Below are 18,242 nucleotides of genomic sequence, written 5' to 3'. Positions count from 1 at the left end.
CAGCAGCATGTTCGAGAGGCAACCAAAGAAAGTAATACTCTTGATCTGGTTATCAGCAGTGATCATTCATGTATTAGGAATTTGCAGATAAAAGAACCACTAGGTGGCAGTGATCACAGTGTACTGACGTGGGATTTACTTAAAGATTTAATTACCATCAGGGGTAAAGGAAAGGGTTTTTGCTTCCATAAAGGCGAGTACAGTGGTCTCCGACAGTTTTTAAATTCTGTACAGTGGGTTATCAGCAGTGATCATTCATGTATTAGGAATTTGCAGATAAAAGAACCACTAGGTGGCAGTGATCACAGTGTACTGACGTGGGATTTACTTAAAGATTTAATTACCATCAGGGGTAAAGGAAAGGGTTTTTGCTTCCATAAAGGCGAGTACAGTGGTCTCCGACAGTTTTTAAATTCTGTACAGTGGGATCAACTGACGATGGTACCAACAGTAAATTCTAAGTGGGAAGCATTCAAGGAATTAATCGTGGATGCTACTAAAAGTTTCATACCTATTAAGAAATATTGTTCAGGGTTTAGGCCTAAATGGTTATCAAATGAACTAATGAGACTCGTAACAGAGAAGAAAAATGCATGGGATGCATACAAATTAACACGTGATACAGAAGCCTATGATAGCTACAAGTTGATCTGTAACCAAGTTACAAAGGAGGTTAGGCAGGCAAAGGCAGATTACGAGAAATCCTTGGCAAAAGACGCTAAGAAAAACAGCAAGGATTTCTTTACTTATATAAACTCTAAAAGGAAGGGGATGAATCTTATTGGTCTACTTGACATAGATGGTTCGACTGTTGATGATCCTGCTCAGATAGCAAACAAACTGAATGAGTATTTTGCATCTACATTCACACGTGAGGAATTATTAAGGTTTGAGCAGAAGGTTATCAAATTGTAGCAGGATACTTAATGATTTTGTAATAACTGAGAGCAAAGTGGAAGAGAAATTGTTGAAGTTAAATGTAAGAAAAGCACCTGGGGTGGATGGGATCTATCCAGTTATATTAAAGGAGGCGGCAAAGCAACTAAGCAAACCGTTAGCCATAATTATGAGAGCATCCTTGGACTCAGGGGAGGTTCCCACGGACTGGAGATGTGCAAATGTATCCCCAATTCACAAAAGGGGATTGAAGGGTGACACGGGTAATTACAGACCAGTTAGTTTAACTTCTGTTCCGGGTAAAATAATGGAGTCGCTGGTTAAAGATGCATTGTAGGATCATCTAGACAAGACTGCAGCAATAATTCAGACACAGCATGGGTTAGTTAAGGGAAAGTCTTGTCTGACAAATTTGATAGGATATTATGATGTGGTTACAAAGGAACTGGATGCAAAAAATAATTTTGATATCATATATTTGGATTTCAGGAAAGCTTTTGACACTGTTGCGCATGGAAGACTATTGTACAAATTGGAGCAGAATGGTATTAAGGGTAAGTTGCTACAATGGATAAAAGGATGGTTAAGTGGGAGAAGACAGAGGGTAGTAATCAATGGGTGCTGCTTTTCTTGGACTAATGTTATTAGTGGAGTCCCACAGGGTTCGGTGTTGGGTCCACTGTTATTTTGTATATTTATCAATGATATTGATGAAGGAATATCAGGCTTAGTGTCGAAGTTTGCAGATGATTCAAAGGTTGGCAGGGTTGTTAATGACAGCAATGGCAGTGTGCTACTGCAACAGGATCTAGATAATTTAGGCAGATGGGCTAAGAAGTGGCAACTGAAGTTTAACCTTGACAAATGCAAAGTACTGCATATGGGTAGAAGTAACCCCAGAGAAACGTACCAACTGTGTGGTACTACACTTAAGGTGGTAGAAAATGAAAAAGACCTGGGAGTAATTGTGCAGGCAGATGTGAAGTTTTCTGAGCAATGCAGACAGGCTGCCAGGGCAGGTCATGGGGTTTTGTCAATGATATATAGGAATTTTGCTAGCAGGGAAAAGGAGGTGATTATCCCTCTGTATAAGGCAATGGTCAGGCCACGCCTTGAGTACTGCGTACAGGTCTGGAGGCCTCATTTTAGGAAGGATGTAGATTTACTTGAGCGTGTACAGAGAAGGGCAACAAGATTAGTGAGGGGAATGAAGGGATCCTCTTATCAAGAGAGGCTTAAGTTCTGCAAATTGCAGTGGCTGGAGACTAGGCACCTGCGCGGTGATCTGATTGAGGTGTATAAGGCCTTGAATGGGTTCGGCACGCTGAATTCTGATGGGATCCTTCCACTTGTTCAGATTACGAACCTAAGAGGGCATAAATTCAAATTAAGAAAAGACAGATGTAGATTGGATGTGCGGAAATTTGCCTTTAGCCAGCAGGTGGTTAATTGCTGGAACAAACTTCCATCTGTCGTTGTGGAAGTTGATAGGTTGAATAAATTTAAGGAGGAACTAGACAGGCATTTGGAGGGAATGGTGTGTGTTTTTTTTTTTTGGCTGATGCTGCATAAGCTCATACACTTGCTTTCTTGCATCACATGCCACTACTACTACTACTACTACTATGCCTCTGTAATGTGATATTATTATTTATCCATTATCTACAAAACCCTTAATTTAGAATAATGGATAATCAGATGGATAACAAAATAAAAAAGCTGGTGTTTTTTCATTTCTTCCTCAAGATCAACAATGTGTAGTAATCTGCATCTTCCACCACTCTGACTCATAGAATTTCATTTTTAAAAATGAGATTCTATGAATCGGAGGTAGGTCACTTTTCCGTCATATTGTTTTGCCTTTCTTTAATAATATCTCTGCTAATGTGAATAGGTTTGTTAATAGTTCATCTTACTTTCTGTACTTAAGGTAAACATTTAGTGTGTAAATTTAAAACTGCAGTGTGTGTTGACTAATAACTGCTAACTGGAGTTTTTCATCCTTATAAGCCCCTGAACCTTAGTTGCTGTTTGATGCAAGTATTCTGTATATTTTCTGTCTCGAATTGTATTTTAAATTAAAGAATCTTTAAATTAAATTTAAACAAATTCAAATTGAATTTTAACAAATTAATGGCAGAATGGACAAAAAAAGGAGAAACAATTTCAGCATTAATGATATTAATCATCCTACCCACATTAGCATCACAGCAAACTTAGACACTAAACTTAACCTGTGTCATTAACAAATATTAAAATCAGCTTTTTTATCTTAAGTTTCTTCCCATTTAATTTGAATATAAATGTTTTATCATTTTGCAGGTAAATTTTATGAAAAAGAAATTGCCACTGTTAGAAACATGTGTCTACATTGCGGGTAGCAGCAAGCTTCAAAATTCTCGTTCAGATGAAATTTGTAGGTTAGTGATCATTCGTGAATTTTAAAAGCATTCTGTAACTAAACTGTTACTGTTAATGTTCGTTATTATGTGGGATATTTATTGCTCTTCTTTAATAATATCTGTTAATGGTAGTAGATTTGTTAAGGCTTCATCATAATTTCTTTATTTCAGCTAAACATTTACTGTTTAAATTTAAAACCGGAGTTTGTTAACCTTCTTACATTCTGTGTATTCAGTGTATTTTCTAATAAATCTTCTGAAATTTCAGATGGTTATTAGAAAAACTTTTAAGCCTAAAGGTGAGTAAGGTTTCTGGAATTGATGGCATATATCCACTCATTTGAGCTGGATGTAGAAATAATTTCAACATTGTTTATTTGAATTTGTTCAAGTGTATGGTCAAAAAAAGACACTAGCTTCTTGAGAGGGGTCCAAAGATAGGCAGTGCATCTCATGAGATAGCAAAAGAGCATATGAAAAGACTGAACATTAGGGTTACAGAGCATGGAAATTAGGCACCTTAGAGTAGACTTGATTGAGGTGTACAACGCACAGCAAGCTGAAAGTAAAATGAATGATGGTGAAATTTCAGTGTTATAAATGATTCCAGAACAGAATCATTGGTTTACAGGGTTTTCTTTTAGCCAGCAGGTTGTTGATTGTTGAAATAAGTTACCTCCATTGGTGGTTGAGGCCACAAACTTCAAAGGTCAGCTGTATAGACACCTACACAAAGAGTAAATCAGATAAATTGTTTATTTTATTATTTATTTATTATTATTTTTAATTAATTAACTAATTGTTTTTTTGGCTGTTGCCACAAAAGCCTATGACTTCCATTCACCATATGGCTGATATTAATACTAAATTGTACATACAGTAAAACATCGGTTATCTGGAATAATTTGAAAGGCTGATCTTTCTTCTTTTTTTTTTTTATTAACGGTAGTACAGTAAGCTCCGGTTGTAGGGATCACGTTTGCAAATTTTGATTATAATAAGCGAAAGATAGCATTTACTACTTGTTTATAACAGATTGTACAAACAAAATGCCCAATAAGCTGAAAACTGCAAATTGTTTTTATTGTTTTATAGTTGCGACCTCTAGAATTCTATGTGACCTTCAGAAATGTGCTTTAGAAAACTGTCACAGAGACTAATGGGTTTTCTCGGAACCCATGAGAGAATTTCAGATTAGTTTTGCTCCAGATTCGGTAAGAATATCAGCCTGAAACTGTGTGATGTATTATTTTTCTTAATTTTTAACAGTAAAATGTGAACGAAAAGAAAACGCATGGTTTTAAAATTGCAACAAAAAACGGAAATTATTAATAGAATTAAAAAAAGGTGAAAATTTAGGAAATCTCTTCGAAGAGTTTAATGTGGGGACTTCAACAATTTATGAAGTCAAGAAAAATTCCAGTGCTATAACAGAATTTGTGTATATTATGGATAGTGAAGGAGAATCTAGCAGGAAAAAGATTATGTTGAAACCTGAAGATGCCGCTTTACAGAATGTACTCACTTTATTTATTTTTTTGTTTTCTTCAGCGCAAAGTTTAGTTGAACAAGTGTCTGGCCCAATGTTGCATTGAATTTTAATCAAAAATTAATAGGTAATGAAGATTTTAAGGCAAGCACGGGTTGGCTGAAAAACTTTAAATTGAGACACGGTATACGTGAACTAAATATTCAAAACAAAGGAAATTTCTGCAGACAAATCGGCAGTGGTGTCCTTTGAAAAGTAAGTTTGCTTTAGTTATAGCAAATTATGATAAAGAAAACATTTATAATGTTGATGAGACAGGCTTATTATGGAAAGCATTACCGAGAAAAACCCTAGCCACTAAAAGAGAAATGCCTGCACCAAGTTTTAAGATGAGAAAAGTGCGAGTTACAATTGCTATGTGTGCAAATGCCACCGGTACGCACAGATTGACCATGCTCATTATCGTGCTCGTTGTCCATATCAACTGTGTGGTAAGTCGAAAAATCCGAGAATTTTTAAAAATCTTTTTAATTTTCCTGTTTTATATAGAAATCATAAAAATGCCTGGATGGATGTTTCTGTTTTCCCAATAAAATTAAATAATTAATCTTATTTAAAAATTTTAAATAATCTTATTTATTTAATTTTATTGTAAGGTAAGATTAAATTTATTTAATCTTATCTGAAAAATTATCTGGAAAATTTGGCTATCCGGAAGAGGTCTAACATCAATTATTCCGGATAACTGACGCTCTACTGTACTTGATGAAATGTTAGAAGCCTTATGTGCACTGCGTTGTGTGTGAATATAATTGTTGAGCAGTTCAATTAGTACAGCTACATGCACCTTAGATCAATCTTCATACATGACTTATTCCTTCATGAGTTTACTGTAATGAATATGTTGGAATTATGGGTACAATTCTAAGGTGGTGGTGGTGGTAGTAGTAGTAATACAGCTACTCCCTGACTTACATAAGGGTTCTGCAGAACTCTGCGTAAGTCGAATTTTACGTAAGTCAGAATTTCCCTAAATTCTTATGCAGTAACTATGTGCACTGAATTTGATTGAAGCAAAAAAAAAATGTTTGACAAACATGTAAATAGAATTATTTATTCAAATTTTTTATCTCATGCACAGGAAAAATTACAAAATAACAAAAATTTCAGAATCACCATCTCCAGCTGATAAGCGTGCTGCTGCAGAAGTTGAGGGCTATGGAGAATTAGAAGGGGTTTTTCCCAACACATCACAACTCTGCAGCTGCAGAATTGGCACTGGCGATTTCACCGCATACTTTAATGTTTTGGAAACCAGTGCGATGCTTGAACCTATTAAACCACCCGTTGCTTGCCATGAACTTGGCTTGGGCTTCACCATACTTATCTTTAATATCTTCATAAATACTTCTTGCTTTTGGTTGAATGGCCATTGGACTCAGGGGCACTTGCTTCTGAATCTGATTTTCCATCCATATTATTAATAGTTTTTCCATCTTTGATATAGCACCTGAACACTGTTTTGTGATCACTGTTGATCTTAAGTATTGATCCTTTAACATGTTCTTTTATATGATCACTATCCCTTAAATATTATTCACTGTCGAAGCAGCGAGACCTAATTCCATGCAATAGATGACAAACTTTGTTCTGCTTCGTACTTCTTAATTAATTCATCTTCATTTCTAAATCAATTTTGTTTTGTTTCCTGGCACTGCCAGCACTTGCATTTTCAGTTGATCTCTTTCCCTTCTCCATTGTAATAAGTAAATAGGAATGAAGAGAAGATTCTGAAAATTTATTTATGTTTTTTATATATATTTGAAGATTTCAGTGAAGGGGAACTTATTTCACCATAATACTGTAACACAAAAACCCACAGAATTCGAGTTATCTGTATTATTGCAAATGCAATAAGATCGAGTTTACTACCTGTTTATAATAGATTGCACTAACAGAAAAGCCCAATAAACCAGAAAGTGCAAATTGTTTCTATTGTTTTATGGTAGTGACCTCCATAAATGTGTTTTGGAAAAATATCACAAAGGTATTCAAAATTGATTCTTGTAACGGAACATATGATAATGATGAAAGTAGTGCAATTTCCAATATAAAAATGACCTTTTAGAAAGATAAATAGTTTAGTTATATAGCGAAAATTTCAACTTCTGAGGTCTTGCAATGAATTACCAAAAAAATAAAAATAAAAAAATGTGTTATTGGGTTCACATTATGATATTTTCACGATACCTCCATTTATTCCTAAGGGATGCAAAATACATTTCCACAATTTTTTTAAGTTTGCACCAACCAGCAAAAACTTATGCAAAGTTGAATTTCCATCAGTCAGGTATTACATAAGCTGGGGAGTGCCTGTAATGGCAAATTATGCAAGAAACCAAGCGTATGTAGTATAATCATGGGCAAAGGAAGTAAGCAAACCCTTAGCGATAATTATGAGAGAATTTGGACTCAGGGGAAGTCCCACAGACTGGAGATGTACAAATGTATCCCCCAGTTCACAAAGGGTGACACGAGTAATTACAGACCAGTCAGTTTAACTTCTGTTCTGGAAAAGATAATGGAGTCACTGGTTAAAGAAGCATTGCAGGATCATCTAGACAAGACTGTAGTTATAGTTCAGACACAGCATGGGTTTGTTAAGGGGAAGTCTTGTCTGACCAGTTTGATTGAATATTATTATGTGGTTACAAAGGAACTGGATGCAAAAAATAATTTTGATATCATATACTTGGATTTCAGGAAAGCTTTTGATACTTTTGCACATGGAAGACTGCTGTACAAATTAGAGCAGTATGGTATTAAGGGCAAGTTGCTACAATGGATAAAAGGGTGGTTGTGTGGGAGAAGGCAGAGAGTGGTAATCAACGGATTCTGCTCTTCGTGGACTAATGCTATTAGTGGAGTCTACCAGGGTTCGGTGTTGGGCCTCCTGTTGTTTTATATATTTATCAATGAAATCGATGAAGGTATATCAGGCTTAATATCCAAGTTTGCAGATGATACTAAGGTTGACAGTAATGGCAGTGTGCTACTGCAACGGGATCTAGAAAAGTTGGGCAGATGGGCTGAGAAGTGGCAACTGAAGTTTAACATTGACAAATGCAGAGTACTGCATATGGGTAGAAGTAACCCCACCGAAACGTACCAACTGTGTGGTACTACACTTAGGGTGGTAGAAAATGAAAAAGACCTGGGAGTAATTGTGTAGTCAGATATGAAGTTTTCTGAGCAGTGCAGATGCCAGAGCAGGTCATGGTGTATTGTCAATGATATACAGGAATTTTGCTATTAAGGAAAAGGAGGTGATTATCCCTTTTTTGTATGGCAATGGTCAGGCCATGCCTTGAGTACTGCATACAGGCCTGGAGCCTTATTTTAGGAAGAATGTAGAGTTGCTTGATGCATATCAGCAACATCTTACTCCCCTGAGTTTCTGGGCCTTAAACACAAAACTGAAAACAACCCCTTAAGCTTATATCAAAGGATTTCCACCCATATAATGGGTCTTTTGCCATCCATGAGCTAAAAACAGCACTTGCCCTTACAAAAGCTACCACTGTTCGATCAGATGACATCCATTACGAAATGATCAAACACCTTTCACCAAAATCCATGGACCACCTGCTCTTCCTATACAACAGAATCTTCCTTAAGAGCAGTTTCTGGATGCCTGGCACAAGGAAATTACTCTTGCTTTTGCTAAGCCAGACAAGGATCCTGAACTTCCAACAAATTACCACCCTATCACTCTGACTAGCTGCTTATGTAAATTACTGAGAGAATGGTCAGTGCTCATCTTTTATGGCACTTAGAATCAATTGGTCTTCTCTCCTGAACTCAGTGTGGCCTCTGAAAGAATAGGTCCGCTTCGTACCATTAGACTGGAAACATCTATTCGAGATACGTTTCTTAAAAGAGAGCACCTGGTATCAATTTTCTCTGATATGGAAAAAGCGTATGACACAACTTGGAGATTTTGTATCTTAAAAGATATTTATAACCTTTGTCTTAGAAGTTACTTTCCTGTTTTTATTAAAAACTTTTATCTTCTTGAATTTTCCAAGTTCAAGTAGGACCCACCACATTCTCTCAGCCATTTTGCCAAGAAAAGAGAGTACTGCAAGGATATGTTATGCTTTTTGTCATTAAAGTTAACTCTGTTACTGAACAACTTCCTTCAACTGTAAAGAATGCACTCTTTGATGATTTCAGCATTTTTTTCCAGTCAAGCACATCAAAGTTATAGAGAGACAACTGCAACAAGCTTTTGATCGTCTTAACTCCTGGGCATTAGCCAATGGTTTCAGGTTCTCATCAGAAAATACCATTTGCATCCATTTTTGCCTCAAGCATAACTCTCAACCCAAACTTGAATTAAGACTTGGAAAAAGCACCATTCCACTAGTAGCAGAAATGAAATTCTTATTTTGTTTATATATTTGACAAAAAGTTGACATTTCTCCATCATATCCATCAACTATGCACCAAATTCGTGAGAGGGCTGAACCTTCTCTATGCTCTTACTTCTATCTGTTGGGGTGCAGACCAGTGCACATTGCTCCTCTTGTATTGTGCATTTATGCAGTCAAAATTGGATTATGAGTGTGAAGTGTATGTCTGCCAGGAATAGTGTCCTTCAGTAGCTTGATCCCATCCACCCCCAGACTATTCTCATTATTACTGGTGCATACAGAATATCTCTTGTCCAAAGTCTATAGGTCGAAGCAAATGAGCCATCTTTGTCATTTCAATGAAAACTGTTGTCTCTACAGTATATTTTAAGCAGAACACCCTGCCAAACCACCCCATGTGGACATCCATTTTTCAGTCACGATGGGAAATCTTTATAACATATGTCAGACTGCCAAATATATACCATTTGGTATATATGTCCAAGAGCTACTCAGAGAGCTGAACCTCACAGTAGACAAGGTTGTGCTATCACCAAATCATCCTATTCCACCCTGGCATGTTCAAATACCAGTATGTGACTTTTCCATTAAGAAGTGGATGAAGTCTGATACCCAATCTTCCATTTATCTTTGGCTCTATTCAGAACACCAACATCATCGGTTTATTATATATACCGATTCTTTGAGCACACTACAGGCTCCATCAGTGATGAAATAAACCACTCATCCAACCCTATCCTGTGTTCAGCAGATGGTATGCTCTCTCTCTCTCTGTGAAGGTGGATTTGATATCCATTTCTGCTTGGTCCCCAGCCACATCAGCATTATTGGAAACAATTTGGCCAATACTGCAGCAAAACGAGCACCCTGACAAATAATCTTGCCTGTTAGTCTCCTTATACAGGCAACTAACCCAACCCGTAATATAAGATATTGTCATAGTGGCAAGATTCGTGGCATGGGCAGGTAACAAATAAACTGTATCAGATTAAACCTGTAATCAAACCATAGCAGTCTAGTCTGTGCGGGGTTCATAAAGAGGAAGTTGTTCTTGCTTGGCTCCGCATAGGACATAGCTATTTGACACATTATTTTCTGTTGAGGGCTGATGACCCTCCTGTGTGCGAGCAATATGACACCATTTTATCGATTAAGCATATTTTAACCAAATGTACCAATTTTAGAAATGTAGGTTTAATGCTTTTAACCATCTGACAATGACCATGTGCCAGCAGTATTTAATTTTCTACAAGCTATTAACATGTATATACTTTTATAATATAGACAACTTGTTTTTACTGTTATACCAATTTTTATTTATTGATTTAGATATATAACCTCTCGGTGAGGTAACCATTTTAAAGGTTACCAAAATCTCGACCTTTTTAAAATTTAATTGTGATGTGATGCAAAACAAAACAACAACAACAAAAAAAAAAAAAACTACTAAACTATTCAAGCATGATTTACACTTAACAAAGCCAGAATGCCATATCTATCAGAATACCATAGCCTTCAGAATGCCATATCTATCTAAAAGTCTCTGAATTGCACTCTTAATCCCTGCCTCTAAGATTTTTCCTACCACTGAAGTGAGACAAACCAGCCTATAGTTACCAACTTCACTCTTATAACCACTTTTATATATTGGCAATACAGTGGCACTTCTTCAATCCAAAGGAATCTTCCCTGAGTCCAAAGATCCCCTCATAATTAATCTCAATGGTTTAATACACTCTCTTGCACTCTCCCTCAAAACTACAGAGTATATACTATCAACTCTGGGAACCTTACTTGCCTTTATGCTCAAAAGTTTTTCTAATAAAAAATCATCTGTAATTACGACATCACTAATTTCATATGGCTCAGCCCCTTCTCAGCATAAAGGGCTTTTTGTTAGTAAAGACAGATGCAAAGTACCTGTTCAATTCATCTGAAACTTCAGCTGGGTTGTCTGAGACCTTTTCACACCCAGTGCACAACGGTCCAATCTGGTTTGCTTTTTTCTTCCTTGTATTCACATACATAAAAAATTCCTTGTTCCATTCTTTGCTCCCTTAGCCAATGCTTTCTCATATGCAGCCTTGGCCTTATTTGTGGTTATTACAGATCAACTTGTACCTGTTGTAGATTCAGTACTTTTCGTTGCTTTTTAACTGTCCTATGCTACTTTTTATGCTCTATTTGATCAGCCAATTAAAAAATAATAATAATAAAATAATAAGAAAAATTTTTTAAAAAATAATAATTAATAAAAGAAAAGGAAATAGACATCCTATGCATTTTCCTACTCCCATAGATAACTATCCAGCTGACCTTTGTATGGCCCCAAACTGCCTCTACCACCCATGTAGTTAACTTATTCCAGCAATTTATAACTCGCTAGCTAAAATAAACATTCTGCAATCCATTCTAAACATCCCCCCCATAACTTGAATTTATGGCCCCTAGTTGTAGAATCATTCATAACTGTGAAAATTTCTTCCTAATTCATTTTACTCATGCCTCTCAGAGACTTAAAACTTCAATCAAGTTTCCTCTAAGGTGCCTAGTTTCCAAGCTGTGCAACCCACATACTCGAAGTATTTCCTCATATGGATGCCCTTTTACTGAACTCACCAGGCAAGTTACCCGTCTTTGGACTCTTTCAAGAAGCTAAATGTCTTTCTTTAGGTGCGGTCTCCATACTTGAACACAGTATTCCAAGTGTGATCTAACAATAGCCTTATATAATGGGATTATGACATCCTTATCTCTACTGCAAATGTTTTATAAATCATCGATAGGACACCATGGGCTTTCCTTGCAACCTGTCTGCAATGCTCGGAGAACTTCGTCTGACCGTATCATAACACCCAAGTCCCTTTCCTCCACTACTGGCTTTAGTTCAACTCCACCAAGTGTATAAGTTATTTTGGGGTTACTGTTCTCCAGGTGTAACACCTTACACTTTGCTGGATTAAAGGAAAGCTGCCATTTTTCTGACCATTCCTGAAGTCTATCTAGGTCACTCTGAAGAAGCTCTGCTTGGTGGTGATCATTAACTACTCTACCAATCTTTACATCATCTGCAAATTTAGAAAAATTTAGACATCATGCCCTCTATCTCTTCATCAATGTCATTTATGAAAATCAAAAACAATAGTGGTCCTAATACTGATACTCAGCAAAAGCTCTTTTCATGCTCAGGTTGCTTTTAATAAGAAGCATGACACCTCCATCCCTTCTATCTTCCCTGTTTTTCCTAAATACCTTATACATACTGTATGATAACCTTATACCTTATACATACTGTATGTTTTTATGATAACGAGTTTCATGTAGTGAAACTCGTTATCGCCAATTTCTGGGTGTTACCAAGTTTATGTTAGTCTTATTATATCAGCATTAGTTTTCCTAACCAGGAGTTCAAATTCAGCCATTTGTTTTGACAACACTCCTGACATTACTTAGTCTCAACTGTGTCTACAGTAATCTTCTATAGTTTACTATCCTGACACACCCCTTGAAGTTATTTAGGCTTGTCGCTCAGGCTATATCTTCCCTCTCATTTGAAACACTGCTACCCTCAGAACTTCCTGTCAACATTGGCTGTAGTGGCAACAAACAAGAAATCATGAGGTGAGTGTAAGCATTGCTTTGACCCATATCATCAGATAAATGCATCAATAAATTACCCTTCTCCCCCTAACTAGCAGTTCCCCTGAACCCTTAGGATACCTCACTTATACTGGCAAAAATCCTTGCATCACTTTTGTTCAAATGATTACAATCTCTATAAAATAGATTTCTGCTACCTACAAATGCGGGCCACGCTGATAAAATACCCCCCCCCCCCCAAGAGTCTTGCAGATTCCCTCAAGTCTCGAGTTAATCCACAAGGCTTTCAGCATTGTTTGGGCAGAATTGCAGACACATACTCGTGATCTAACTCATGGCATTTTCTCATCATAGTCCTATATTTCTCCAACAGATGGTCAGGTTGTGTACGCTTAATATTGTTAGTGTTGAGCCTTGGAATTTTCTGGATATTGTACTCTCATATAGTCATAAACAGCTGTGAAAAATATATTTCTATACTTATTGCACATAATATTGTACAAATGTAGCCTTGTTTATTGAGAGAAAGATACCTGGAAAAGTAATGCTTTTTGTATGAAATTCAGAAAGTTCATCCATTGCTTTTTATCAGTGAGTTGCCATTCATGTTCATGAATAGCAATTAATCAGTTTCATGGCCTCACAAATTTAGTGATATAGTTGGTGTTCAGTAAAAACCTATGGCTGCTGTAGGGCAAATCCTTTATCCTATAGAATCAGCAAATTGCCAGTCTGAGAACTAAATTTGACAGTTCTCGGGTGGTTTGTTCGATAATTGGTTACTAGATTTGGAAGATTCGACTGCAGTATTGGTTATTTTATCATTTCGAAAAATTAATTGGGTTGATGTAGAAATTACACCCAACATCCACTTAATGTTTCATAAGATATTAAGATGAAGAAGAAAAAAAAAAAACTACTGAAAAGCAATTTTCTGTTCTAAACTGCTTGCTTCACATATTTAATAAACTAAATGTATTCTTTGATTTCTTTTGTTTTTATTAATTCTAGAGCAATTGGTAAGGAACTGGCCAAAGTCAGAAATATAACTCTTGTGACCGGAGGTTTCTACGGGGCTCCTGATATAACAGCTAAAACTTTCTTTGATATAAAAGAGAATAATAGAGATGATTTAACACAAAATTCAACAAGTAATTCAGAATTACCTGTTGTGCACTTTTTGCCAAAGAAAGATTCAAAGGTAACAATTTTTTATAATTTATTATGATATATATTTTAACAATGATGGAATGAGGAAAACAATTATACATTACCTAGATATAACTGCATGGTAATACTACCTTATTTTTAGTATAATTACATGTAAAACATCCTAATTTAGTTAATGTTCCTATATATAGACAAGGGATCAAAAGTCAGTACACTTTTTAAATTTTTATGATATTGTTTAATATATTATTTACGAGATAAACCAGGAATTTATAAAATATGTATGGGGAGGAAAATGTACAAAAGAATTAACATTACATATGAAGGAAATTTTTTTTTTTGGAAGGCGTTTATGAATGTACACAGTCTTGTTGAAGGCACCTCCTTAGACAGGAGCAGCAGTGCATAGCACACGCTTCTTGATTAGACCGGGGTTCGAGCCCATGACCACCAAATACGGAGAATGCAGAAAGGTCAGGGAATGATCACCGCATATCTCCGGAGCAATATGGCCTTAGTTGCTAATGCTCCTAAAAACCAAACAACAACAACAATAGTCTTGTTGAGACTACAGGTAACCTCATATAACATGGTAGTTAGGTTCCTATAAAATCTTGTGTGGTGCAAAACCATGTTATGCAGGATTAAGAGCCAGTACAAAAAGGGGATTATGTTCCAAAAGCTAACAAAAATACACCATATTTTTTTATAACTATCAAAAACCTAATTTTTATTAAAAATAAAAATCTTACAAATTGCGATACGTATACACCGATGAGCCAAAACATTATGACCAGCGAGTTGTTATGCAAATCGAAGCAACTGCAGGTGAACTACGACACGTGTGCGGGTCGGGACACAGTAAAAAAAAAACCTGATACTGAGCTCCGTTAATCAGTGTTACTCTTGTTCTTCAGATGGGAAAGGCAGCAGACTTAAGCAAATTTGACAAAGGCTAAATCATCCATGTGCCAGGCACTCTGACGTCTACCACCTACCTAAACATCATTGCTGACCAGGCACACCCTTTCATGCCAACAATAATTTATATGCATCCCATGTATTTTTATTCTCTGCCATGAGTCTCATTAGTTCATCTGACATCCATTTAGGCCTAAACCTTGAACAATATTTCTTAATCGTTATGAAAAGCCTAGTAGCTTCCATGATTAATTCCTTGAATGCTTCCCACTTAGAATTTGCTCTTGGTATCATTGTCATTTGGTCCCACTATACAGAATTTAAAACCGAGTGGGTAAAGTACCTGCCCGGCAACCCAAAGGTCGCGGGTTCGATTCCCGCCTCGGGCTTGGATCAAAGTACTGCAAAAAACCTTGGGAGGTGCAATATGGCCACAGAAGCCGATGCGCCAACAACTACCAAATCAAATCAATCAAACAGAATTTAAAAACTTTCTGAGACCACTGTAGTCACCTTTATGGAAGAAAAAACCCTTCCCTTTACCCTTGATGGTAAAAGGAAGGGTTTTTTGAAATGTAGATGTAGCAATGGTCATGCTACATCTTAAGTACTGCATACTGGTCTTGAGTCCCCATTTTAGGATGTAGAGCTGCTGGAGCAGGTACAGAGAAGGGCAGCGAAGTTGCTGAGGGGAACAAAGGTGTGCGCTTATCAATAATGACTTCATTTCTGCAAATTGCAGCTAGAAACTAGCCACCTGTGAGTTGATCTGATTAAGGCTTTGAATGGATTGAGCTTTGGTGTTTAAGGCTTTGAATGGATTGAGCAAGCTCAGTGCTGATGGGATTCTTCCTCTTTCTAACAGAGCAATATGGCCTTAGTTGCTAATGCTCCTAAAAAAAAAAAAAAAAAAACCAAACCTCTTTCTAAGACTATGCACACGAGGGGGCATAAATTCAATTGAAGAAGGATGGTTGTTGAATAGATGTGCAGAGTTTGCCTTTTGTCAACAGGTGATTGATCGAAAGAATGGTGGTTGATTCCAATTGATGTTATGGAAGTGGATAGTGTGAATAAATTCAAGCAAGAACTAGGCAAACTGTTGTAGAGGATGGATAGATGAAATGGGAAATTTTTTCTTTCTTTCCTTCTTTTTTGTGGTTATTATGCTGCCTGTATTTGGTGAAAGGATTACAGAAGTGATCACCTTTAAAAGAAGCATGATTTCCAACTCATTGACAATCTGTTGCAGAAACTTAGTGCTTAAGTTGTTATAAAGCTGTTGCTGGATATTGTATGGGGAAAACCAAGTTTTCTGTTGAGTCATCTTAGACCCTAATACTCTAGGTCCATGAGTTTCTTGACAGTTACTTGAGCATGGCTACAGATCAGATTTCCGAAACGTATGACAGTATCTTTGAACATGGTACATTCTGTTAATTCTATTTCATATAATATGGTATGGCAGAAAGGTGCAGCCTTGCTTATAGCTGCCAACTCTCAGAATTTAAGATGCAGAATGTATTTTTTGACTCAATTTGATCTTTTCTCCATCTTGCCTACATAACGTAGTTTCTGTATTTTTGCAATAACATTTTTCTCCATTGTTTTTCTTCTCACTGAAAAATAGTAAAACTACAGTAATATTGGAATTTTATAAAGTTTTACAAATTTCTTTTTATTTTTGCTAACAAATACAGCCATAATAAACACTTGAGATAGTTTGCTCTAATTATTTATTTATCCACTGTCTATACATCTGTTACTTGCTGCTTACTGGTTTCTTTTCCATGTGCTTCTTGCAACTATTCCAGTCATATTTGTTGAGTTGAAAGTTTAAAGTTTTATGTGAGTTACAGTTTGTAAAAAAAAAAAGGGGGGGGGGGAGGTATAGAAAGTAAAAAGAAAGAAAAGGGGAAAAAAGGAAAGAGGAGGAAAAAGGAAAGAGAAGAAAAGAAAAAAGAATGAAGGAGAAAAGAAAAAAATTATGAAAGAATAAGATTATAAAGAAAGATCGATTAAGGATGAAATTAATGATTTAAGTGCAGATAAGCTGTTGCTCAGATAGTGTAGGTTAGTAATGATGGTGTGTGTGTATGTGTGTGTGTTTCTTTTCTTGGTTCTGGTATGTCAACCTTAAAATGGTTGACATGACAGAACAAAGGATGAAGTTATACAGAAAGACATGCCTGCTTTCTATATATCCTCCCTTATACCTGTACTTTCATGTATAATTTTGCTTTGGATTATTGTTTTTTCCCTTAATGCTATTTATTAATTTTTATTTGACCATAGCATGTAATTTATGTTAGACACAGAGTACGTTATCATCTTGTCATGCAATTCTGGTGGTTGACACTTGAAGAGATGCCAGGATTATGTGATATATGACAATATAATTTTTATATAAGTATATATTTATTTCTATATGTTTGTTTTTTTTTAACTTTCTTTTGCAGCAGCTACTACATATGTGTGTGTGTTATGTACAGCATATCAGATAATGTACATTCAATTTTCTTCCTCTTCATCACAATTAAACGAGAACATTTTCTCTGCAGAATATCTTCACCTTCTGAACTTTCTTCTGTAGCATCTAGATTTCATGTATCTGCTGCTCTCTTTAAAAAAAAAACAGCATTCTGGGTTTGTTTGCTTTTGCTTGATAGATCTTTGTAAATTTCATGGTATGGAGCTAAGCATTTTTGAGGCTCCCTTTTGAACTTTGTGCTCCTTTCAGTAAAAGGGTCTGCATTCAAAAAATAAGATTCTAATTGCTTGGCTAAGTTTATGCCTTCCCATATGCTTTTTAGTGTAAAATTTGAAACTTCAGAATTTTCATTTGTGCTCTCATCCTCTGAATTGATTTGGTTTACCTCTGATGTCATTTCCACCAAATCCGCATTGCCAGCCTCTTTTTTGACCAGTAATTCTTGCACATCTTCATTAATCATATCGTCAAAACCTTCCCCTCCCACTGACTTAGCAAATTCTATTGCATCAAATCCATTTTCTGCCAGTTCAACCATATTTTCTGAATGAACTGACCTTGGCCATGCATTTAATGTTGATGGTTTATTTCTTTGAGCAGAAAAGCAATGATTCCGATACAGTCCGCAATTGAAAAATGTTTCCATGACTCTATAATTTCAATAGATTTGGAATCAATTTTTTCCACAATCCATTGTAATAATTTTCTGATGTAATGAGTTTTAAAGTTCAGTTTTTTAATTCAGCCATTAGAGTTCTAATGGCTGAATTAAAGAAGTTCTATTAGGTGGTAGTAACATTACTTCAAAGTTTAGATGATTTAAATCATTTGGATGG

General features: G+C 36.1%; 1 protein-coding gene across 2 annotated transcripts in view; it reads left to right on the top strand.

The window, feature by feature from the left end:
- LOC150078362 (uncharacterized) overlaps positions 1-18,242 on the top strand; it is a 399,628-nt gene that overhangs the window by 337,545 nt on the left and 43,841 nt on the right. For both annotated transcript variants that reach the window (XM_090385439.1, XM_090385438.1), the window contains exons 14-15: positions 3,220-3,317; positions 13,836-14,025. In XM_090385439.1, the coding sequence (XP_090241565.1) occupies positions 3,220-3,317; positions 13,836-14,025 (288 nt within the window). The remainder of the gene's footprint in view (positions 1-3,219; positions 3,318-13,835; positions 14,026-18,242) is intronic.

The sequence above is a fragment of the Mastigoproctus giganteus genome, chromosome 11, assembly GCF_048544385.1.
Source record: "Mastigoproctus giganteus isolate SK-2022 chromosome 11, ASM4854438v1, whole genome shotgun sequence".
Taxonomy (NCBI): Eukaryota; Metazoa; Arthropoda; class Arachnida; order Uropygi; family Thelyphonidae; genus Mastigoproctus; species Mastigoproctus giganteus.
The sequence above is the reverse complement of the archived record's forward strand: the minus strand, read 5'-3'. Positions and strand labels throughout refer to the sequence as shown.